Raw genomic sequence first — 23,153 nt, 5'->3', positions numbered from 1 at the left:
GAATGCCTGCTTACTTTAATTTTAGTTTCTAAAGTTTGTCCTTGATTTGACTCTCTCCGTCAGGAGCACCTGGATTATGAGATCATTCAGTCGCTCAATCCTGAATTTAACAAAGCGGTGATCAGAGTGAATGTATTCCGAGAACACAGGCAGACCATTCAGGTGAGGCTTGTTCTAAAACCCTGCTGTGTGGGGCCAGTGTTCTGCTGTATCTCAGTACAGCCATTTTAGAGCATTTTATGTCATGTGTAATTGGGTGTCTTGTGTACGTGTTGCTGCTTTATGATAAACCTGACCCAAATTTTCAGGCTCTTGTCAAGGAAAACCTGGAAGCAAACTCGCAAACGTAGGTAGCCAGGTCAGAAGGTTATCGTTTTATCCCTCGGAAATTGAGTAAGTGGGGTCGTGACTGTGAACCAGCTAGAAGAACCACACTCACTGTCTGACACCAGGTCTGATTTTCCTTAGTTACAGTAGGTTTTGAGGTGGTGCATCGGTAACTAGAACAACAGCCTCGCCACTTATAAGAGAAAGAGAACTTTGGAAGATATACTCTGAATCTCTGTGGTTTAGCTTAGTGCCCTATTTTCCTTTTTAAACAGTGTTTTCCCTGAAAGCTCCATAAACCTCTAGTGCTCTGGAAGCCTGAATGGCGTACACGTGTCCAAAGGCCGCAATTCTGTTCGGTTGTAGAGAAGCATCAGTGTGACAGGCTTGCAGAAGGGATGGAGGCCCCCGGGCTCCCAGCAGAGGAGGCTCATTGATTATTTTCAGTCTTGGGGTGGGAAGTGGGCCAGGTAAACTTGGCAGTTTGTGACCTTTCTGCCTGTGAAGGCATATGTATCCGCCTTTCATCAAAGGTTCAGATTGTAAATAATGGTAAGTGCCTCTGCCTTTTACCTAAGGATCTTCATTTTTTCTTGCTAGGTCTCTTTCTAGAATCCCTTCATTCTGTACATTTCTTCCCATTTTTGCCAGATTCCCTCAGCCTCCCTGAAAGGGAGAAAGTCCGATGGTGGGGTGGGGTGGGGTGGAGGGCAGGCGACAGGCAGTGAGAACACAGAGACCTGTTAAAACTCAAGAAAAATACACAAACCAGAGAAAGGAAACCTTTCCTTGAAATGCCCAGGCTCGGCCCTTTGCTCTTTGGATCTGTAATCAGAGACCGGCTTGTATTGCCAGAGTCCCTTTGTCTCCAGGCTGGCGTTTAAACACAGAAGAGGTGACCTGACTTTATGAGGCTCCATTTGGGTCCCTTTGAGGCCTCCTTCTCCTTGCTGGAAATTGAGAAAAAGACGAATATTAGATTAAAGTCGGCTACGCCTCTCCGGGGGGCTGCTTTCTGCTATTTTTATGAGGTGCTTGTTTAGTTTTTTCCCCTTAAAGAGTCCAAGACATGGGGCCCTACTGAGGGTGTGTGTTTGCTGTTAGAACTGAGTGGGACTGCTCTGTCCCTGACCCATCATTCCACTTCCAGCAAAGCAGTGAGATGATCTTACTTGTACAGAAATACTTGAGAAAAGTCCGGAGGACAAGATTATATTCAGAATCCAAGCACATACGCCTAAGAAATATTGACACTTTGGAGTTTGCTATGTTTATTTCATATTTTAAAGTCACTTTTATTTTTGTCTTAAAGATGTAAAGCATCAGAGACAAAATTGAAGCCCGTCTTGTGGCCCCCCCCCCCCCCCACCAATCCCATTCCTCCTCCTGCCACTCCCCATAGGTAACTCAGCTCTGGGTCAGTGTGTTTCCTTTCATTTCCTGTGTTTGTATTTTACTAAGTAATTAGGTATCCATGAACAATAACATACCGTGCTTGTCCTTTTTCGGCCTGCCTTGTTACTCAGCTTTTGTTTTCAGGATTCGTCCAGATGAAAGCTTGCAGCTCTGCTTGATTCTCAAGCATTTTATGTTTATATTACTGTTTGTTTATGTTTCTAGGAATGGAACTATTCGATTTAGAGTATGCACAGATTCCCCCCTTTTCGTTGTTTTTGCCAGATTCTCCTTTAAAAAAGTGTACCAGTTTACTTTCCCACCAGCATTTTTTTTTTTAAATTTTTGTTTTCCTCACGTTCTTCCCAACACGGGGTGTTTTATGGCTATCTATTTTCCGTGTCCATGAATGAAGTGGGACCTCCTCGCCATCTCTGGCATTGTGTCGCTTACTAGCGAGGTTGCATGTCTTTATGTTAATTCAGGTTTTCCCTCCTGTAAAATACCTCTTCGTGGCCTTGCCCAAACTTTAAAAATAGCAGGAGGCCCTGAAGAAACCGAAAGGGTGGTTTGCATGCATAAGGATGCCAAACTTAGGGCAACTTTGTGGTGTTAGGTAGCCAAGCTAGTCATACAGTTAAGGATATGTGAGTGTGTGTGTATTAGGAAGGCATCATCGAGTCTTAGAAGCATCTTCTTCAGGGCTGGGAGACGTGGCCTTAATGATGACGGTGTCCAAGCAGGTAGCCCAGGACCCAGAGTGTAGGAGGTGCTTGGGACACCTGACCGTCCCATCCGCCACTGCTGCTGGGACGAGGCTGTGCCTCTGGCTCCCTGGCCAGGGCGAGGCTAGAGAGAAGCATGGGAAGACGAAGAGAGGAAGAGGGAGCCCCACCTATCAGTACTAGGCCAGGCACCAGCCAGGGCATTTTTCCAGATTTCCCCGATGTTTCTCCTAAGCAGCTATCAGATGGGTATTTCCTCCACTTTACCGGACAGAAGTCTGAGGCTGCGAGGCTGAGTGACCCGTCCTGGGGCACGTAATCGGTGGTTGACCTTCCGAACCCAGGTGTTGGGCTTCAAGCCCATTCTGTTTTGTCCTGCCAAGAAAAAGTGGAAAGGAGAAGTGAGAGAAGAACTGGGAAGTAGGAAATAGGACAGAGAGGGGCCTTGACGAGGCCTTGCAGGGATCACAGCTGTGGCCCCGGGATGGCTGGGTAATAACGTAAACTTTTCTTCCCCACAGTATATACACCCTGCAGATGCTGTGAAACTGGGTCAGGCCGAGCTTGTTGTGATTGATGAAGCCGCTGCCATCCCCCTGCCCCTGGTGAAAAGCCTCCTGGGCCCCTACCTTGTGTTCATGGCATCCACCATCAATGGGTAAGCACTTGGGTGGGAGTCATTGCTCCCGTTGTAGGTTCTTGCCCGTTAGTGGGCGTGAGTGAGCATGCCTGGGTCGGGGTAGGTGGTCTGGTTCTCGAAGCCAGAGTCATAGGAGCTGCTTTGGTCTCTCCTGGCGCATTGGAGTCAGTCTCTCATTAACGAGGGGCACCCACCTCTGGTCTGATGGTAAAATGGGCAGCACGAGACTGACGAATTTCATAACTCAAGTGGTGAGGGTCTCATCTTGTCTCTAGGCCTGATTAGTTTTCAGAGAGCACCCAGCAGTACTGATGTCATCTCTCTTAGAGCCATGTGAAAATACAGTGTGACAGCAACTATCAAATTAGCATTAGATAGCAGTCTTTTTTTTGGTAAACATTTATTTATTTGAGAGCAAGGTGGGGGAAGGGGCAGAGGGGGAGAGAGGATCCCTAGCGGACTCCCCAGTCAGCGTGGAGCCTGACTCGGGGATTGATCCCACAACCCAGAGATCGTGACCTGAGCCGAAACCAAGAGTCAGATGTTTAACCAACTGAGCCCCCCTGGTACCCCAAGACAGCAGTCTTACAGTGGCTCAAGAGCTCTGTTTAGATACTTAAAATATTTAGTTCATGCTTGCTGTGGAACCATTAGGAAAAACAGGCAAACAAAAAGAAAAGTCACCAATAGTATCACCATGAGAAGTATCTTCTGTTAGAATTTTGTTATATATTTTCTACACATTTACTTTAATTTTTAATTTTAAACGAGAATGTGAACATTGTTTACTTATTTTAGTTAGTTTACTTTTTTATGTAACAATATATTGTGAGCTCTTTCCAGGTCAGTGAATATCTATCTTCAATATTGGAAAGATTTCTTGGGGTGAATCACATCTTGAAGAGATAATCCTCTGTTAACAGATATATATTGTGTCTGCTTTACTGAAAATATTTTAAAAAATGGATTTTACTTTTTTTGCGAAGTTTTATTGAGATATAATTCATGTATTAAGCAGTTTACCCACTTCAAATGTGTAATTCTGTGCTTTTTAGTATCTGCACAGAATTGTGCAACCAGCCCCACAATCAATTTTGCATTTTCGTCACCCCCAAAAGAAAAGCGATACCCTTTACCTATCACTCTCTAATCCCCCTGCTTTGGGGAACTACTAGTCTACTGTCTCTATAGATTTGCCTGTTCTAGACGATTCATGTAAATGGAATCAAACAATGTGGGGTCTTTTGTGACTGGCTTCTTTCACTTACCGTGTTTTCAAGGTTTGTCCGTGTGTCTTGTGTTGGGATTTCCTTCCTTTTAATGATCAAATAATATTCCATTGAATGTTTATATACATTTTGTTTTTCCGTTTACTTGTTGATGGACATTGGGGTTGTTTCTATCTTTTGGCTGTCAGGAATAATGCTGCTGGGAAGGTTTTCTGTGTGGACATGTTTTTAGTGTTGTTGGGTCTATACCTAGGAGTGCAATTCCTGGGTCAGATAGTAGCTTTACATTTAGCTGCTTGAGGATCCGCCAGACTGTTTTTAAAGCAGCTGCACCAATTTAAATTCCCACCCATAGCGTATGAGATTTCCAAGTTTTCCATGTCCTTGCCAGCATGTGTGTTACATGTCTTTTGATTATAGCCATCCTAGTGAGTGTGAAGTCGAGTCTCGTTATGGTCTTCGTTTGCATTTCCCTAATGGCTGACGATGTGGGTGGGGCATCTTATGGTGCTTATCCACGGTTTGTGATCTTTGGAGAAATAGCTATTTAGATCTTCTGCTCATTTTTCTATTTGGCATATTTGTCTTTTTATTACTGAGTTGTAAGTTTTCCTCATGTATTCCAGGTACCGGTGCCTTATATGATTTACAAAAATTTCCTTCTGTTTTTTCCTCCACTTCCTTGATAATGTCCTTTGAAGTGCTAGAAATTGTTTTGTTGCTTGTGCTTACTTGTTTTTCTTCTTTTTTAAATAAGTAAATGGAATTCTTTTGAGAAAATTTTGTTACGTGTGGCTGGGAAGGAGAATAAAATACCTCAACGTTCCGATTTTTTGATCATTCTTTAAAAATAGTATTCGAGTAAGAGGAAGTATTTATATGGTCTATAAATATTATCATAGTACATACCATGAGGTGATGTAACACTGAACAAAAAAGAAGACCCACTAAGCGGTCTACCCGCCGCGCCCCGCCCCGCCCCCCGTGCTGTGACTGAAGGAGGAAATACAATGAGAAGAGTCCATTTGCTGACCAGAGTAAAGACAATTTCTTTTTTTTTTTCCAAAATCTTTGTTAGTTGCTTTGTCACCTTCTCAGTGAAGTAGGGCTGAGAGGAATTACTGAGGTGGCGGGTTATTCAGTCTTGATTTTCCACACCGGAAGCACTCTCTGCCTTCCTTCCAGTGCGTCTGCAGTGGCAGCTCACTCGCTGACCCTGAGCACTGTTCCAGTTTGTTATGCTGAAGGTTGTATTCGCCTCCTCTTTCCAGTCCTTATTTTCTTTTTGGTTCACAGCATCGTCCCGTGAGGTGGGAGGCTTAAAGAGGGTGAGTTCCTTGCCCAGAGGTGCTAAGTAGTCACCCCAGACTTGAAGCCCGGGCCCACCGGCCCCCAGCTGAGCACCCTGCTGCCTTGACTCCTGTGGGCATGTACCCCCTCTGCGGGGAGTCCAGACGGCAGCAGGGTGAGGAAGGGAGCTCTCCATCCTCTCCTAGGGGGTGGATTTCGGACGTCCTGCCTGATGGCCTTTGCTTTTGCTCCTAGCTACGAGGGCACTGGCCGGTCCCTGTCCCTCAAGCTGATCCAGCAGCTCCGTCAGCAGAGCGCCCAGAGCCAGATCAGCACTACCGCAGAGAACAAGGCCACAGCGACAGCCAGACTGGCCTCAGGTACCCCCAGAGCTCTTGACGGGCCTGTCCACGCCAGGTCTCCGCAGACCATGTTGCAGGATCATCTCCTCATATCAGCCTGGGTGGTACCAGCCTGGCCAGCCGTGGGGCACAGAGGCTGGGTCCCCAGAAAGTGGAGTTGCTTTCTCCAGGGAACAGCAGGCCAGTGACCTGTTGGGAGCCTGACCCAGGACTTCTGGATTAGGCCCTGGTTTGTCACCGCCTCGGGGCATGGTTGCACTAACTTAGTGGGATCCCTGTGGGATCAGTGCCATGGCAGATTGAACATCCCCCAGAACAGTTTAAAACCACTCAGTTTGAATTCTCCAACCTGTGACAAAGGGAGTAGAACATTTGCCTTGCTCTTCTGACTAAACATATCTAACAATTCTTCTCATCATGTATGTGTGTTTCGGGGAGCAGCGCGAACCCTGCATGAGGTCTCCCTGCAGGAGTCCATCCGATACGCCCCCGGAGACGCCGTGGAGAAGTGGCTGAACGACCTGCTGTGCCTGGATTGCCTCAACATCACCCGGATAGTCTCGGGCTGCCCCCTGCCCGAGGCCTGCGAGCTGTATCCTCCCGGCGCCTGCACCCTGTGAAGGGGCGGGGGGGGGGCCATGAAGTCACTGAGCAGAAGGCCTCGGCCCTTTGTTCCACAGGCTCCTGCTCCAGGGAGAGGGGAAAGTTGAATGTTCTCCATTTCCTTGCTGTTCCTTCCCTGCAATACGGGGTTTCTCTGAGGGACGCGGGCTCCTCCTTCTGCTGGGGGCGATCTGTGTATCCACGTCCCTTCTGGAAGCAGTCCTGTTTTGGCTCTCTTTGCTTTGTTTTGGTTGCTTAACTCCAGACCCAGCTACTATGTTAATAGAGATACCCTCTTTTGCTACCACAAGGCCTCTGAAGTTTTCCTGCAAAGGCTTATGGCCCTCTATGTGGCTTCTCACTACAAGGTAATTGTAGCCAGCCAGCCCTCGGGTGCTCTCGGGTGCACTCTAGCTCTCACGGTCCCTTTTTTGGCTTTTCCTATCTTTTACTACCTGATGGCCCAGGTGGCCATTGTTCTGGGACTTAGATGTTCTGCACTGATACTGCTGGAGAGATTGCATTGTCCATTGTTCAGACCCGTCTTGGGCTTCCAGCCGCGCAGTGTGTGGAATTCCTGCTCGTAGCTGGGGAAAACAGAGAGCTTTGCTGCTTTTAAAATAGGGTCTTGTGTTTCTCACTCGTCTGCTACAGATGGGCTCAGATGGCATAGCAGCGGTGACCTGGTGGTACTGACCGACCGAGGCCACTCTTGGACCTCTGGGCTGTATTTAAGGAGTGCCAAATGAGAATTTAGAATATCTGAAAATCTTCCAGAGTGAAGGGCATGTTGGGAAGGACACTTTGTGAGGCTCTAGGTAGCATTGTTACGAACACCTTTCAAAGGAAGGCTGAAGAGTTCGGTGTTAGAAGTGGTGATAGGTTTTGTTGAAGTAGCAGCCTCTTCTCAGGGAAAAGTTCCCTTCCCAGCTGTGAAATCCGCAGCGCTGACGAAGCAGTCCTCTGCCCTCCTCCTTAGCCTCGGCACTTGTTTAACGATGACAGCAAACATTTGAGGCGAAGTCCCTCCTAGGCCATTTCGCAGGGTCTCGGCTGGCCGGCTGACATACAAGTAAAGCACTCAGCCGGGGTTCAGCTCACAGCTTGGCTTCGGCGAGGGCGGTACTCCAGTCAGCCGATGACTCCGGAGTGGCCTCTCGAGTGAAGAATAAGAGGAGTGATTCTCACGGACTCTGTTTGTGCCCCACAGAACTCTCCCAATGATCTCCAGATGCTTTCCGATGCACCTGCTCACCATCTCTTCTGCCTCCTGCCCCCAGTGCCCCCCACCCAGAATGCCCTGCCAGAAGTGCTTGCTGTCATCCAGGTATGGTGGCTGTTGTTTGGGGACACACTTAGGAATCAAGTGTTAATGACTCAGTAGCTGGGGTGTGTCAGGGGAGGTGTTGATTCCCGGGGTGGAGCCAAGTGGCTGGGTGATTTGAGGCAGGTGATGAAGGTGCATGGAAGGAAACCACCCCTGCCGGACACCCAGAGCCTCACTGTTGGAGGAGAGGTGAAGGTTGGAACTGGCCACTCGTATTTTGACCTAGGGTTTCTCCTAAAACAGAAGTTTTATGTTTGTTTTCTTCCTTTATTATAAAAGCAATACTTCTAAAATTAGAAGAAAAGGCATGGAAACAATAATGTTTTTAATGCCTGGCATGTACTTACACATTTTTTTTCTTTTATTTTTTAAGATTTTATTAGAGAGAGTATGTACACCCATACACGCAGGGGAGGGAGAGGGACAAGCAGATTCCCTGCTGAGCAGGGAGCCCAGTGTGGGCATCGATCCCGGGACTCTCGGATCCTGATCTGAGCCAAAGGCAGACGTTTAACCGACTGAGCCACCCAGGCGCCCCTACTAATGCATTTCTCTGTTATTTTTCCTTTTCATATACATATACATTTCATATACATCATAATGTTAGGAAAGAGCTGGCCTTGTCAGGGAAGCTGCATTGATGATGTTCTGTGAGTGGGCTTGCTCCCCGCTTCTGGCCTTCTGCACTGTCCTGCTTCCCCCGCAGGTGTGCCTTGAGGGGGAGATCTCTCGCCAGTCCATCTTGAACAGCCTGTCTCGAGGCAAGAAGGCTTCGGGGGACCTGATTCCGTGGACAGTGTCAGAACAGGTGTCGCCCTTTCCCTGATGTGGCTGAGTGAGTGAGGCCGGCGGGGCTGGACGAGGTTTTTGTGGCTCACTTCCTGGCTTGTGTCTCCCACACAGTTCCAAGACCCAGACTTCGGCGGCCTCTCCGGTGGAAGGGTTGTTCGCATTGCTGTTCACCCGGATTATCAGGGGGTAACTCGTCCTTAGGCCTCTCAGACCCGCCGGGCTTCATTAGCTGCAGCTGTGCTGCTGGCAGCTCCCTGGGCCGGGTATATGTGGCTCTTTGGGTGGATGGCTAGTCAAGAAGTAGGCAGTTCCAGGTACTTCTCTCCCATGGACAGTTTGCCCGAGGCCAGGGATTGGCGGGTGGACAGGGTGATTGTATATGCTTGCTTTTCTTCTGTGAAGACAGGGCACCCGTAAACCTGACCGACTTTTGTTAGCTCCTGTCTCTTCGAAATCCCCACTGAGGAGTCCGCTGTGGAGACGTCCGTTTGGGGCTTGCTGATCTGGGGCCCAGCCTTCCTGATGCTCAGGCTAGATGGTGTGAGAGTGGGAGTCATAGGGTGCTTGCTCTTAGGGCCTCTGCTTTGACCTCATGGAGGGATTTTATTGGTTCTCTGCCAAGTGTAGTTTGACTCAGAACGGAGGCTTTCTGGAAGCAGTACAGGGGCATAGAGGTGCTTCTGGCAGATTGAGAACCTTTCTTGTTCTCTTGTCCTTTTCCCTCTGTGTTTGCTCCTAGATGGGCTATGGCAGCCGAGCTCTGCAGCTGCTGCAGATGTACTTCGAAGGCAGATTCCCTTGTCTGGAGGAAAAGGTCCTGGAGACGTCACAAGAAATTCACACGGTCAGCAGCGAGGTAAGCCTCTTCTGGCCAAACGCCTGGATGCTGGGAGGATGGTCCTCTGGGTCTTTGGGAACATGAAGAACTGTTCAGCGCTCTGGGCTCTCTGAGCTCTCGCAGATTTCCTCCGTTTTGGAGAAGCAGCGGCTTCTGGAGGCGCTTGAATTGAGAGCCTCAGATCAGCCTCAGCAGCATCACCTGGAAACTTGTTAAAAATGCCCCGAGCCGGGACGCCTGGGTGGCTCAGTTGGTTGAGCAGCTGCCTTCGGCTCAGGTCATGATCCCAGCATCCTTGCTCTGCAGGGAGCCTGCTTCTCACTCTGACTCTGCCTGCCTCTCTCCGTCTGCTTGTGCTCGCGCTCGCTCTACCTCTCTCTCTCTGACAAATAAATAAAAATAAAATCTATAAAAAAAAAAAAAATGCCCCGAGCCTTGCCGAAGGCCTCCTGAGTCAGGGGGCGGGGAGGGGCCCCATGATCCGTGTCTTAAGGAGCTCCCGGGAACTCGGATGTGTGCTTCCGCTTCGACTCTGCATTTGGCGGCCTCCTCCTCGGGTCACTGAGCCCAGACTCCGGGAGATTGTGTCTCTCTTGGTGATGTCATGAACGCCGTGAACTGCGAGTTTTTCATACACATTGACTTGATTTTCACAGTATGCCTGTTTGGGAGGCAGGCAAAGGGCTTGTAATTTATGGCTGGTTTAGAGGTTGGTTCCTGCCCAAGTCACAGGGCCACCTGGTGACAGAGCTGGATCTTCAGGACACTGTCTCTGTCTCTTCGTCAATGCTAAGGCATTTTAAAACCGTGTAGCTGTTTCCCTGAATTTTAGGTGTGGAGCGGTGTGATTTCATGTGTGTCCAGGTGTTGGGTGTGTTGGGGAACAATTGCTGGACCCAGTGGTTGCCTGTAATTTAAAAACCAGGGAACAAACAACAAACCTGTCCCAGTTTTTGCTGTGTTTCGGTCCAAGCCTGGCACAGTGAGGGTGCTCGGGAATGTCACTGAGCTTCCTCTTCCTCTGCTGGTTGGACTGTGTTCTCTTCCTGGCATCTTCCAGGCCGTCAGCTTGTTGGAAGAGGTCATCACTCCTCGGAAGGACCTGCCTCCCTTACTCCTCAAACTGAACGAGAGGCCTGCTGAGCACTTGGACTACCTGGGTGTGTCCTACGGCTTGACCCCCCGGCTCCTCAAGTAAGGGTTTGCCTGTCCTTCCTTCCTCGTGTCATCCTGTGGCCTTGGTGTCCCGAGAGTGAGTGTTCTGTGGGTTGTGTGTGTGTCTTCCAGCCAGTGTGTTCGTCAGCCACCCACGAGTACCCTTCCTGTCTTCACGTGTCAGCTGCTCTCCGAAGGGGCACGCAGTGACTTGCTCGTTTTGTATCTTCGCAGGTTCTGGAAACGAGCTGGGTTTGTTCCTGTTTATCTGAGACAGACCCCGGTGAGTGAGGCAGAGGAAGGGTGTGGGTTTGTGGTTACAGTTGGTGACAAGTCTGTCCTTACACGGGCCCTGGTGCCTCTTTCTGTGGCTCCGAGCACGTGTGCCCTGCCTCCAAGAGGTTTGTTCCGATGACACTGAAACGGCCGGCATCCCTGAAAGACCACGCAGTCCCACGCTTACTCCCACACTGTGTGGTGCGCACCTGGTGTGTGCTTGGCCTTATTTGTGCTTGAGTATAAAGAGGCAGAGGTGCACATGGACTTGTTCATCAAGGAATCAGGAATCTGGTAGCCTGGGGGCCTCTTGGAATTTGTAAAAAATAAAATGATGTTTTTAGGAACCAGTTACAGGTGGGCAGACTCCAGTTATGGGCTAGTCTCTGAGGGTGGAGTGTGACTGCGGGGCTGACAGAGCCGTGGAGGCTATGGAAGGGGGAGTTACTGGGAGATTATAAAAAAGAAAATCATGTATTTACCACCTGCAGTGAGCAAGACAAGCCACAACGCTTATTTTCTGACGAGTAGAAATAGGCAACAAGAAATTAAAGAAAATGACAACTTTGCAGATTGTACTAGGTGTCGCGAAGAAAAGCAAACACTAAACTTAACAGTGGACTGAGTGGTCGGGCTTCTGAGGGGTGGCCTTTCAAACTGGTCCCTGAGTCATCAGAGTGGACTGGCTGTGCGCGCATTCCTGGGGGATAAAAGTGTTTCCTAGCAGCAGGTGCGGTGAGCACAGGGCCTGAGGCGGAAGTGAATTGGTAGTTTGAAGGAGACGAAGGCTGGCGAGGCTCCCGGTGGGGCAGTGAGGTTGGGTGGGGCCTCTGTTTGCTTCCCGTCCACTTGGAGGAAGGTGTCAAGGAACTGTGACTGCCATGGAGACCGTGGACGGTGGTGGCCTGAGAGTGAAGGCAGGGAGGCAGGTGCCTGAGATGGGGTGCGGGCTGTGAGAAAGTGGTGAAGACGGACAGAAGTGGCGGAGGCCAGGCGTGTTTGGGGGTCGAACTGACAGATTGGATTGGAAGATGAGTGAACCAGAAGAATTCAGGGTAATTCATGGGTTTTTGGCTTGAGAGTCCGGGTGAGAACCTGGAAGGTGGAGGTGCTGTTTGCTGAGAAGAGCCGCTGGAGGAGGGACAGGTCTGGAGGGGACAGCGGGAATGCTCTGGCACAGTGTGACGTGTTGTCAGATACCTGATGGGAAAGTGGGACGAGCGGTTGCCTTTAGGAGTCTGGTCCTCCAGGGCGAGTTTGGGGCTGGAGATGGACACCTGGGAGCGTGGTCTCAGCAGAATATGCTGCCTGGGTCAAGGACTTTGTTTTCTTCAGAGCTGTAACCCCAACACTTAATAGCATTTACCACGTAGAGCACTAAATAGTTCGGTTCAGTGAATGAGTACATTTTTAAAGTTATTGAAAACTGGGACTGAAAGCTGAGAAGAGGGTGTATCCTGGACTCCCCAGCCTCCAGAGGGGTAGGTTAGAAATGGGAGTGGCCTTGAGCTGAAGGAGAAAGTGGGGGAAGGCATCCGAAGCTAAGTTTAACGAGTGTTTCAGGAAGGTGGGGGCTGCCTGGGTGGCTCAGTGGGTTGAGCGTCCAACTCTTGATTTCGGCTCAGGTCATGATCTCAGGATCGTGGCATCCCGCTCTGCATTGGGCTCTGTGCTAAGCTCAGAGTCTGCTTGAGATTCTCTGTCTCTCCCCCTCTCCTTCTGCCGCTGCCCCTATCTCTGCCTGCGTGCATGTACTCTCTCTCTCTCAAGGAAAAAAAAATGGTAAAAGGGGGAATCTGTGGCTGTGGGAGAGCAGGTAAGCTGAGACAAACAAATGGCCAGTGGACTTGCTGGCAGTGGTGACCAGAGGGAAAGCAGCTGCGGTAGAGCTGAGGGATCATCCCGGCTGGAGAGAAGGGGAAGCGAGGGAGTAGATGACTTTAGAGGAAGCAAGAGGGAACAGAGAAACCAGGGAGCTGCAGGGACATTGGCATTAAGAGGAGTTTGTCACATTCTAGATTCTAGATTCTAGATTCTAGAACATGTTTATTTGCTATGGGGTCCAATCCTGTAGAGACTGCACAAATAGCACAGGTGACAGGGGTCTGATTGCAGACTTTGAGGCAAGGGGAGTAGGACCCCAAGAGCAGAAGTGGCCGCCTCCTCCCTCACAGCAACAAGGAAGGCAGTTTGGGCACAGAAGGTGTTGGTCAGTTGCTTGAGTTGGTGTTGGATGGATGAAGTTCTCTTCTGGTTCCTTCTGTTTCCCCAGGGAGGGGGCGCTGACAGCTGAGAGAAGGGGTGTTGGAGGTTTGGGGTTTTTTTGTTTTTTGTTTTTTAAGCATACAAGGCCCATATCCAAGGATGGTGCCCGTTTGAGTATTTATAGTGGGCCTGGCCAGGACTGCTGGGTGTTGGGCTGCCACGTATGGGTACAGAGCAGCTCGCGCATGGGCTGGCTCCTGATTAGTGAGTTCAGTTGAGGCCGGGCTGTAAGTCCACTGGTCAGCTGCCAGGAGATTTCAGACCATCGAGCTCAACATCGACCATGGCTTATTCCTTGCTTTTGTGCTCTGCGCCACTCATTGGTACATGGTGTGGGTGTTTTGTTCTATAAATGCTCTTTGGTCGAATTCCATTAGATAGTTTTATGGTGTGGGCTTTTGTGGTTGTTACAGAATAAAAATTTAAAAAGCCATGCCCACTATTTAGCACCTAAAGAAGCTTGCATTTGCAAGCTAATTCACCAGTATGGGAATTCTAGGTTTGGGGCATGGAGTTTTGTAGGGTTAAGAAAACGTGGACTGGATCACTTGGAATGTAAGCCGTAATGACTCTGAGTTCAGAATGTGACCTGATGTGTACAGGTGGCTCACTCGTGGGTCCAGAGCAGACAGCACTCTCGGATGATCTGAACCTCTCTGCTCTGCTGCCGTGGCACCTGCTAGGAATTCACAGAACCGAGTGGTCTCTGACAGCTGTCATGCGGGAAATGGGGCTTTGTGGAAGGTGCAGGCCACGTGCAGAGGGCCCTCTCCCAGCTGGGAGGAAGAAAAGGCCGGGGCAAGCACCACATCTTCCCGCTCTGCCTGCTTGCCCTTCAGCAATGACAGATGCTTCAGAGAAGGGCGCTCTTGGTGCCAAGTTGGCATTTGTGTTTGACAGAATGACCTGACCGGGGAGCACTCGTGCATCATGCTGAAGACTCTGACTGACGAGGAGGAGGCTGACAGGGGAGCCTGGCTCCCGGCCTTTTGGAAAGGTAAATTGGAGGGGAAGGGGGGCAGAGAGGTGATAGGCAAGAGGCCCCCACACCTCTGACTGTGTGTGGTACTCCAGACTTCCGAAGGCGGTTCCTAGCCCTGCTGTCCTACCAGTTCAGCACCTTCTCTCCCCCACTGGCTCTGAACATCATCCAGAACAAGAACATCGAGAAGCCAGCACAGCCAGGTAAGCAGCGGGTGGGCATGGACGGCTGGCTGTGGCAGATCTTAGTAGGTTTCGTGGCGGGAGGAGGTGAGGGGAGCAGGTGGTCCAGAAAGAAGGCTGGATTAGGAATTGAGGGACAGGTCCTAGGCATCTCCCACTGACACCCCCCACCAAACTCTGCCTTAGGGGCTCCAGCTCCCATAGTACCTTCCATCTGTATAACAAGACTTAGGAGATGTGATCTGATTTCAGATGTTAAATAGGGTAATATAGGTAGTTAATTATGGAACCTGATTTAAATCCTGTGAGCTCGGGTAACCAGCTCAGTTCTGAGGCTCAGTCTCCTCACTGATGAAATTGTAATAAGAACATGTGCCCCCTGGGTGACTCAGTGGGTTAAGCCTCTGCCTTCAGCTCAGGTCATGATCTCAGGGTCCTGGGATCACGCCCCGCATCGGGCTCTCTGCTCGGCGGGGAGCCTGCTTCCCCCTCTCTCTCTGCCTCTCTGCCTACTTGTGGTCTATGTCTGTCAAATAAATAGATAAATCTTTTTAAAAAGAACATGCGCCCCAACCTGACATGGCTGACACATGGGAGGCACTTTGGGCATATAAATCCTGTTTGAATATTTAAAAGTGGACCTATAATATTAATAGCTGTAGGTTTGTTTGTTTTTTTTCCAGTGCTCATTATGTATCTGTGTCTTTTTTTTTTTTTTCCTCAATTATATTTTGATGGAAAAAGCTGTGTTCCTTATACTGGGCAGAGCACACACTTTCTGTGAAGCTGGGTCCCGAGGAGAAGTGACCCAGTGGAGAAGGAGCGTTTTTTGGTCTGGTGTGTTGGCACGGAATTTTGAGCAAGGGGTGCGTGCCAACCATGCCCACTCCCTGGGTGGCCCAAAGCTACCTCCTCCTTTTCAGGATGAAGGTCAGGGCTGTCTGGAGCTGTGTGTTCTGTCAGTGGGCAGGTGCTTTCAGGCGGCTCCTGTCCTGCTCTGGTTCAAGGCCCCGTGGAGGAGCAGCTCTTGGCATGCCACTTGGGGACCATTGTGTGTGTGATGTGGGGATCATGTCAGACCCTGCAAGGGCGTCTGGCCTCCTGACCTGTCTGTTGCATGTACAGCGCTGCGCCGGGAGGAGCTGGACGCCCTCTTCCTCTCCTATGACCTGAAGAGGCTAGAGATGTACTCCCGGAACATGGTAGACTATCATCTCATCATGGACCTGATCCCGGCCATCTCCCGGATGTATTTCCTCAACCAGCTGGGGGACCTGTCCCTGTCGGCAGCCCAGTCGGTAGGTTATCTGCCGCTTGTGTGCTGGGTGTCGATTGGGATGCTTGGAAGTAATTTTGTGCATTTAATTCCTTGCGGTTCTGATCAGTGGGTAGCGTTCTCCCCATTCTGCGGCTGGGGACACTCGGACTCTGCAGGCGGTCATGTGCCCGGCCATACAGTTAGCGTGTCGAAGAGCTGCGCTCTGAACCCGTGCCCTTCCCATGCCACCACATCGCCTTGATTCTGACTCTAACTTAGCAGAGGTCCGGGGCACCCTGAACTTCTCCTGCAGCTCTTGTCAGGATCATCGGTTTGGGGAGCTCAGGAAGGGAGAGCATTTCTTGGTGGTTTCAGTAATGGGATGACAGAGGAGAAGCCAGAGCAGACGCGCCAGTTGGATTTTGATCCAGATTTTGGCTTTGGTTAAAAGCGTGACTGGTTCTTGGTGCCATTTGAATGGCCAAGGGTCTGTCCCGGTGGCCACGTCAGCAGATCCTCCATTCTCCAGGCTCTTCTCTTGGGAATTGGCCTCCAGCACAAGTCTGTGGACCAGCTGGAAAAGGAGATCGAGCTGCCCGCAGGCCAGCTGATGGGACTTTTCAACCGGATCATCCGCAAAGTTGTGAAGGTAGTAGCAGCCGGGGGCAGGGTTTTGGGCAGTTTTCAAATAATTTAACAAACAAGCTGTCTTCCTTAAGAGAAATAGATGTAACATTTGGCCATATTTGTTGCAGGTATTTTGTCTCTCTCTCACATGTACACACGCACACACCTAGGGGCGGGCTTCAGCTGTGTCTGTGCTGTTCTTTGCTTTTTCCCAGAGGCAACACTGTTAGGGATCTCCTGTCTTTCTAGTCTGTGTTCTTGTCCTCTGACGGTGAATGTGTGCCCTCTGTGCTGCGTGAAGTGGGTGCCGAGTGACTCGGGGGCGAGGGGCTGGGAGCCGGCTGCGGCTTCATCTTCCGCGCCCCCTGTCGTCTTGCAGCTGTTCAGCGAGGTGCAGGAACGGGCCATCGAGGAGCAGATGGCGGCAGTGAAGGACGTGGTTATGGAGCCCACTGTGAAGACCCTCAGTGATGACCTGGTATGTTCCCACTGAAGGTCGGCACTGCCGGCTGCGGAGCCCTTCCCCTGGAGGAGGGGTGCTCTGCCCTGCCCCCGTGGTGGCCTCCATGCTCTGTGGGTGGAGCCCGCGCGAGCTCCCCTCTCCCGGCCTGGGTGCGCCCGGCTCCCTCCTCAACTTGCGAGTCCCATCGGGTGCGTGCGTGCATGTAGTCCAGCAGCAGCTGCTGACACCTTCTTGTTTGTCCTTCTGGACTTTTCCAAATGCACATTTTATATTCCTGTGTCTTTGGTAAGAGCTGTCCCTGACAGCGGGATGTGGTTGCGGAGATCTTCTGTCCCCTCCCCTTTCTTCTGAGCTTCCTTCTCTGCTTGCCTCTGACCAAGTCTGTCTCCGGGGCTTTGACCACAGGATGAGGCAGCAAAGGAATTCCAGGAGAAACACAAGAAAGAAGTGGGGAAGCTGAAGAACATGGACCTCTCCCAGTAAGGCCCCTGAGTGACTTATGGGGAGCAAAGGCTTTTAGGACCCTCAGGACCTGCCTGTGGGCCTCTTCTGTCCCCCTTCCAGGCACCCTGGCTGCTGTGGCGTGGCACCCTTCCAGAAGCACTCACCGCTGAACGCTTCCTCCTTCACTCTTTGCAGAACTTGGAAGGATTTTCCTTCAGGCCCCTCAGGGAAGGGGGGGATGCTGATTGATGAGCAGCCACTTTTAATGGCCACTTTGTGGTTGGCTCTTGCATGTGAATGTGTTTGAAGAAAGGATTCTGCTGCCTAAAGCAACCAAACCCCTTGCTGTGGAACCCTTTGTGTGCTAGGACTCTTTGTCCCCCTCTGCATGGCTGTCCGGGTGCTCCTGGAGGTGGGAGTGAGCAACTTAGGGGGCGCCAGGAGGCTCTCCTGGTGGGCAGTGAGTGGAAGTCCGGGCAGGCCCGGTGCACTCCAGCTCCAGTGAAGCGCCCGCCCGGCTGGAGGAACTCCGCTCTGCGTGCGGCCCCTGCCCTCTGGCTCGCACTGACCAGCCACGGCTTCCCTGGCAGGGTGTGTCTGAGGAGACTGTTGTCTCTGTCTTCTTTTAAGCAGGCTCTGAGATTTCCTTTTTTAAAATTTTGTTTAGATACATAATCCGTGGGGATGATGAAGAATGGAATGAAGTTTTGAACAAAGCCGGGCAGAATGCCTCCATCGTCAGCCTGAAGAGGTGAGGAGGGCTTGTGACCTCTGACAGGAGAGGCTTTCTGGCTTTTGTGCCTCTCTGGTGACTTTCACTAGGAGATTGGGCTTGAAGCAAAAGCTTTGAGGGACGAGTCACTGCTCTTTTCCCCTGGAGGGTCGCTGCTTTGGTATCCAGTCTCCTACAGCTGAGGCAGAGTTGTGCGGCTGCTGTGGGCTGCAGCACGGTGTCCCGTGCACCCTCAGAACAGCAGAGTGGCTCTTCTGTCACCAGCGCTGCTTTAAAGATGAAGTGACCAGAGCTGTAGGGTGGAGGCAGGGCTGGGATGGGGACCAGGTGTGTCCACTGGGAAGGCTGGAGTTTTACCTCCGGGCCAAAGGTTCTCCAAGGCTTAGGGCTTGGAGTTCCTTAGCGTCATTAAAATTGAGGGCCCCCAAAGGGCTTTTGTTTACGTGGGTTGTATATCTCGAGGTTTCCAATGTTAGAAATGAAAAACAAAAATATTCATCCAAAATTAACAGTCATGGATATATTGATTTATTTTAAAAAAATATTCCCCCGCCCCCCAAATCTTAGAGTGGCACAGTTTTGTTTTGTTTATGATTTTATTTATTTGTCAGAGAGAGCGCGAGCGAGCGCGTGCACAAGCAGGCAGAGTGGCAGGCAGAAGCAGAGAGAGAAGCCGGCTCCCCGCTGAGCAAGGAGCCCAATGTGGGACTCGATTCCAGGAGGCTGGGATCATGACCCGAGCCAAAGGCATTGGCTTAACCGACTGAGCCACCCGGGCGTCCCAAGTGGCACGGTTTTACATTTTGCAAAGCGGTACTGTCTGGCTTAATGAGAGGCAGCTGGCTCATCTGCTCCCGTCCTCCATCTGGTGCCACCACATACCTCGTGGCCCCTGGAAGACTGGCCGGCTGTGAGAACACGAAAGTGAAAGGCAGCCAGTGTATTTATATTATTAGGAAAATAGTTTCTAGCTCGGGCCCACCTGGAAGGGTAGAGGCGATCGCAGGAGGCCTGGACGCTGCTTCGAAAACCATCCCCTCCGGCTGCTCTTCTGCACGGGGGAGCATCTGTAGATAATGGCTCCTTGGGCCAGAACCTTCATCATCATTCCCTCGGGAAGGGAGTGAGGTTTCCCTGCCCTGGGACTCTGGAGATGAATGTCCATGTGTGGTTTGGGGTTAATAGGGAGGGGTGTTCTTGGCATTGCCATAGGACAGCATCCCTTAGAGGACATATTTAAAAAGACGAGTCTTGTGACTCTAGCAGCTGAAGATCCCAGAGATCATGATGTTGTCCTCTGCAGTCTCCGTAAGCTCCTGTGTGGTCTTGAAGGTTCTAGCGTTGATATCAGCCATACTCCCCAGATGCTCTCAGATGTGGCACGAGAGCCCTGTCAGTGTGTCCTGTTTCTGGTTTGGATGATATGGCAGGGGCGAGCCCGGGGCCCACGACAGCTCCAGCCTTGAGCGAGGCTTTGAGCGCTGCAAAAGGCCAGGGCACGTGCTTGGTGTGGCGACTGCTGGGTCCTCCCTCCTCAGAGCTTGGCTTTGCCAGCCGTTGGTTTGGCTCTTCCTGCTGGTGAGGGGCCTCCTGGATTCCCTGCCCTTTGTGGTAGTTCATCTGCTTGAGAGCTCTGAGTAAATCGTGCTCTTGGAGGTAAAGACACTGATCTCTATTGTCCTGTTCTTTGAGGCCTGGTTTTTTTATGTACCCCCCCACCCCCCATCCACGGGAGGTCACTTCATTCAGGTGATGTTAGTGGTCCGTGGGTAGAACTGTTCGGTCTCTCCTCAGAGGGAAGTGTTTGTTCCTGGGGCAGAATGCCGCCGAGAGGATCTTTAACCTGTGAGGGGGTTAGAGGGCGGCTGCTGAGTGACTCCAGCACGGAACTGCCAGGCTTCCGCTGGCCGGTACTGACCTGAGTTACTGCTGCTTGGGTTTCCCTCTCCCTCAGGGGAAATAAAATAGTGCCATGTCACAAGTGTTAAAGGTTCTCCTGGGAGTCTCCTGCTTTGTATTAGAGACTGTCCTCGGGGTCCTTGGGGTAATGTGTCTGGTTTCCAGGGTAATCTCGAGTGGTGAGCAGTGGGAGGGAACCCTCCTCGGGACGCTGGAGATCTCCCTGTGGTCCCGGGAGTGGGGGATGACCGGTTCTCCACAGAGAGCTCTGCTTTCAGGGGTTGGGAGAGAGATTTGTTCCTCTGTCTGAGGAAGAGTCCGGTCAGGGCAGGAAGTGGGTCAGCGTCCCCCAGCCCAGTGCCTGGCATGCGGGCAGCTTGCAGAGAACATTTGTGCCGAATGTCATTAATGTTCCAGAAGGTGGAAACCCTCCCGGACAAAGCAAGCCTAAAGCCAAGCAGTCTGAACGATGGTACCGATCTGCGGATTTCGTTTTCTTTCTACTCATGGTTTTTTGTTGTTTGTTTTTGTTTTTTTCTCCAGTGACAAGAAAAGGAAGCTGGAAGCCAAACAGGAACCCAAACAGAACAAAAAGTTGAAGAAAAATAGAGACCTAAAGAACAAAAAGGATCGGAAACTGAAGCAGAAGAAATAGGAAGAAGTGGGCACCCGCGGCTGCTGTGGGAGAAGAGCGCCCTGACTCTGGCTGGACCGGGCGGCGGCCTGGGCTGTTAAAGGCAGCAGGAGCCCCCACCGGCCCTGGAGACCAGCCAGAAATTCAGTCTGTGGCCTGAGCTTGGCTTAAGGCGACATCACTTCCTTGCCAGTCCACCCAAAACTCGATGGTTAGGCAAAGCTCTGGCACTGCCAAGGACCGGTCTCTCTTCTGCACTCCAGGCCTCTTTTCCCCTATAAGTTCCTGTTTTGCTCTGGACCCAGCTGTGTTAGCTCCTTCTCACATGTGTGGAGCTGCACTGACTCTCGTCCCCTCTGAGGCATTAAGGACACAGCTTTTCGGTGATGCTCGGGACGCTGCCAGTGGAGCCCTGGGCCTCTCGCCGTGGCCTTATCCAGACACCCCAAGGCCTAGAGCAGCAGGAGCTCTGCCTGACCAAGTGGCTGTGGCAGGTCACTGTTCTGTGCCCTGGGCTTTGCCGTAAATCGTTCCACTCCTGCCTCTGCAGGACCTGTGTCCCAGAAAAGCCTGAGCTCTTAATTTAAGAGGAATCTATCTGGCCTTGAGTCCCCCAGGTCGATTGTTTCATCTATTTGGGAAAAAACTTAGGGCAAGACTCTTTCGCTAGCCGGGGGGAGGAAGGGATAGAGAATCTATTTTTAATAAATAACAAGCTGGAAAGACCCAACTGCCTCTGAGTGCTCATTGACTCCATGGAGCTGGGGGTGGCCCTTGCCCTGTTTCTTCTGGAGGACCTTGGCTGCCGGGTAGACTTCAGAAGGTGTTAGTGCTAAGGCCGGGATGGGCAGTGGCCAGGGCTTACCAACCCAGAAGCCTGTGAGAGAAGTGGCCGGCACCCACCGTGCTTGCGGTGGTCCTTCTGAGGGACAAGGTGTGGCACCTAGGAGCTAGCCAGCTGTGCTCCCTGTGGCACCTGGCGCAGCTAGCTGGCTTCTGGATGCCAAAGGCTCCCCCCTCCCCCAACCCCGAGCTCCTGTCCGGTCGTTTGGTTCCTTCCTTCTGTTGGGGACAGAAATTACGTGGTGGCTTCACACATACTTTGGTTTGTGTGTTTGATAGTAACAGTGCTGGATTTCAAAGTGATACTAAGTGTTGAGCCTGGAGGGCCTCTGCCGGTTTCCCTGGGCTTGTTCCTCAGCCCTGTCGCGGAGTGCGAGCAAAGCTCCGCGTGCAGGTCCGCTCAGTCGTGTTCTTGTTCTGACCCTGTTTCCGGTGCCGCACATGGCCGCTGAGGGCAGTCCTGGTGGCATCAGTCTCCAGCTTCCGTGCTCACTCTTCTTTTTATCTGGAAAATTCACCTGGAGGCCTTGGTTCCTGATCTTCCTTGTTTTTAATAGAATTTAAAAGGACCGTTCTTCTATGAGTCCAAGGATCCTTTCCTCTGCTATGATGTGTAATCCAGGTTCCCAGAAGTCTTAACACATGGCAGGGAAGGTAAGGGAAGCTTCTGGAGCAGAGAAGATTAAAAGCACACTGCCCGGGACTCACAGCCACAGCAAGGAGAGCAGGCTCTGCCTGGGCTATGGACCCCTGTACCTTGTCTACACCGGCCTCGGGACCTTTTGTCTCCTGAATCTGCAGGTGTCTGCCCACCGACCCCCTGTCAGGTCTGCAGGAAGGTTTGCTGGGAGGAGCAATAAGAACTAATTTCTGATTCGTTTTCCGGGTGAGTGCTTGAGCCTGACTTTCAAGGAGGATTTTCTTAGGAGAGATGCTTAAAAGCAAAGTCAGAATCCCAGATGGTCAGAGCTGGATAGTTTCTTTAAACTATCCAGCCATGTCATCCCATGGGTAGGGGGGCCTGGCCTTTGAGTGGCCTCTCCAGCCCTGAAGCCTGGCTCGTGCTCTGCTCCAGGATGCAGGGAGAGGTGCCCTGAAGCCAGACGCCCTGGCTTCAACCCTGCTCTGTCCCAAGTCTCACCGTGACCCGGGGCACGTCACTCACCTGCACCTGCTGTCCAGTCGGCCTCTGTGAGATGCAGCTGGCAATGATCGCTCACGCCTCCTGGGCTGTTGTGAGGAGTGAGTGGAGCCGAGTAAGAGGAGTGGACCATGGTGCCTGGTGAGCTGCTTGGTTACACACAAAGTGCTAAGACTCTGTGAGACCGGCCTTGTTCTAACAGCCCGAGCGGAAGAGCCCCACTTGGGCAGCAGGAAGGTGCACCTGGCGGTCAGACCTGTCGGGCCGTCTGGCTCCCATCAAGGTGGTTCTTCGCTTCTCTGAGGCCGCCTTCCTCTCTGCACGCAGAGGAAGCGAACATTCGCCTACTACCTATGGTCCTGGCCCTTTTTTTGGCAAAGCGAATGTTCCGAAGCAGGTCTCTGCACTTGGGGTTGTGATCGCGGGTTCTCCTCCGAACCCGACAAAGCACACCTCCCCCAGACTGCCATCTGGCCCCCAGACAGAGTGACATCTGTAAAGCCAGGCTGTCTCGGGAAATGTCATTGGTGAAATGAATTCAGAAAGGCTGGCTATGAATGCTGCTGTCACCGGGACGGGAAGGGGCTCAGGAAGCCTGAACAAAGAAGATGCTTAAATGGGTTTCATCATCCTCCAGGCCCCAGGCTCCGCGCCCCCCCCCCCCCCGGGCCCCCCGGGCCCCCCCCAGCCCTGCGGCCGGGATGGACTCCCCACGGCCTGCTC

General features: G+C 51.6%; 1 protein-coding gene across 1 annotated transcript in view; it reads left to right on the top strand.

Annotated features, from left to right (window-relative positions):
* Positions 1-21,171, top strand: part of NAT10 (N-acetyltransferase 10) — a 38,286-nt gene extending 17,115 nt beyond the window's left edge. Inside the window, exons 11-29 of the mRNA XM_059406009.1 lie at positions 64-162; positions 2,969-3,105; positions 5,862-5,986; positions 6,410-6,560; positions 6,843-6,939; positions 7,782-7,898; positions 8,605-8,706; positions 8,802-8,876; positions 9,430-9,546; positions 10,589-10,722; positions 10,918-10,966; positions 14,125-14,221; positions 14,299-14,409; positions 15,514-15,686; positions 16,176-16,295; positions 16,653-16,751; positions 17,142-17,215; positions 17,848-17,931; positions 20,356-21,171. Coding sequence (XP_059261992.1) covers positions 64-162; positions 2,969-3,105; positions 5,862-5,986; positions 6,410-6,560; positions 6,843-6,939; positions 7,782-7,898; positions 8,605-8,706; positions 8,802-8,876; positions 9,430-9,546; positions 10,589-10,722; positions 10,918-10,966; positions 14,125-14,221; positions 14,299-14,409; positions 15,514-15,686; positions 16,176-16,295; positions 16,653-16,751; positions 17,142-17,215; positions 17,848-17,931; positions 20,356-20,467 — 2,073 coding nt within the window. The 3' untranslated portion in view covers positions 20,468-21,171. The remainder of the gene's footprint in view (positions 1-63; positions 163-2,968; positions 3,106-5,861; positions 5,987-6,409; positions 6,561-6,842; positions 6,940-7,781; positions 7,899-8,604; positions 8,707-8,801; positions 8,877-9,429; positions 9,547-10,588; positions 10,723-10,917; positions 10,967-14,124; positions 14,222-14,298; positions 14,410-15,513; positions 15,687-16,175; positions 16,296-16,652; positions 16,752-17,141; positions 17,216-17,847; positions 17,932-20,355) is intronic.
* The last annotated feature ends 1,982 nt before the right edge of the window (positions 21,172-23,153 follow it).

The sequence above is a fragment of the Mustela nigripes genome, chromosome 1 (assembly GCF_022355385.1).
Source record: "Mustela nigripes isolate SB6536 chromosome 1, MUSNIG.SB6536, whole genome shotgun sequence".
In the NCBI taxonomy this organism is placed as follows: Eukaryota; Metazoa; Chordata; class Mammalia; order Carnivora; family Mustelidae; genus Mustela; species Mustela nigripes.
The sequence above is the reverse complement of the archived record's forward strand: the minus strand, read 5'-3'. Positions and strand labels throughout refer to the sequence as shown.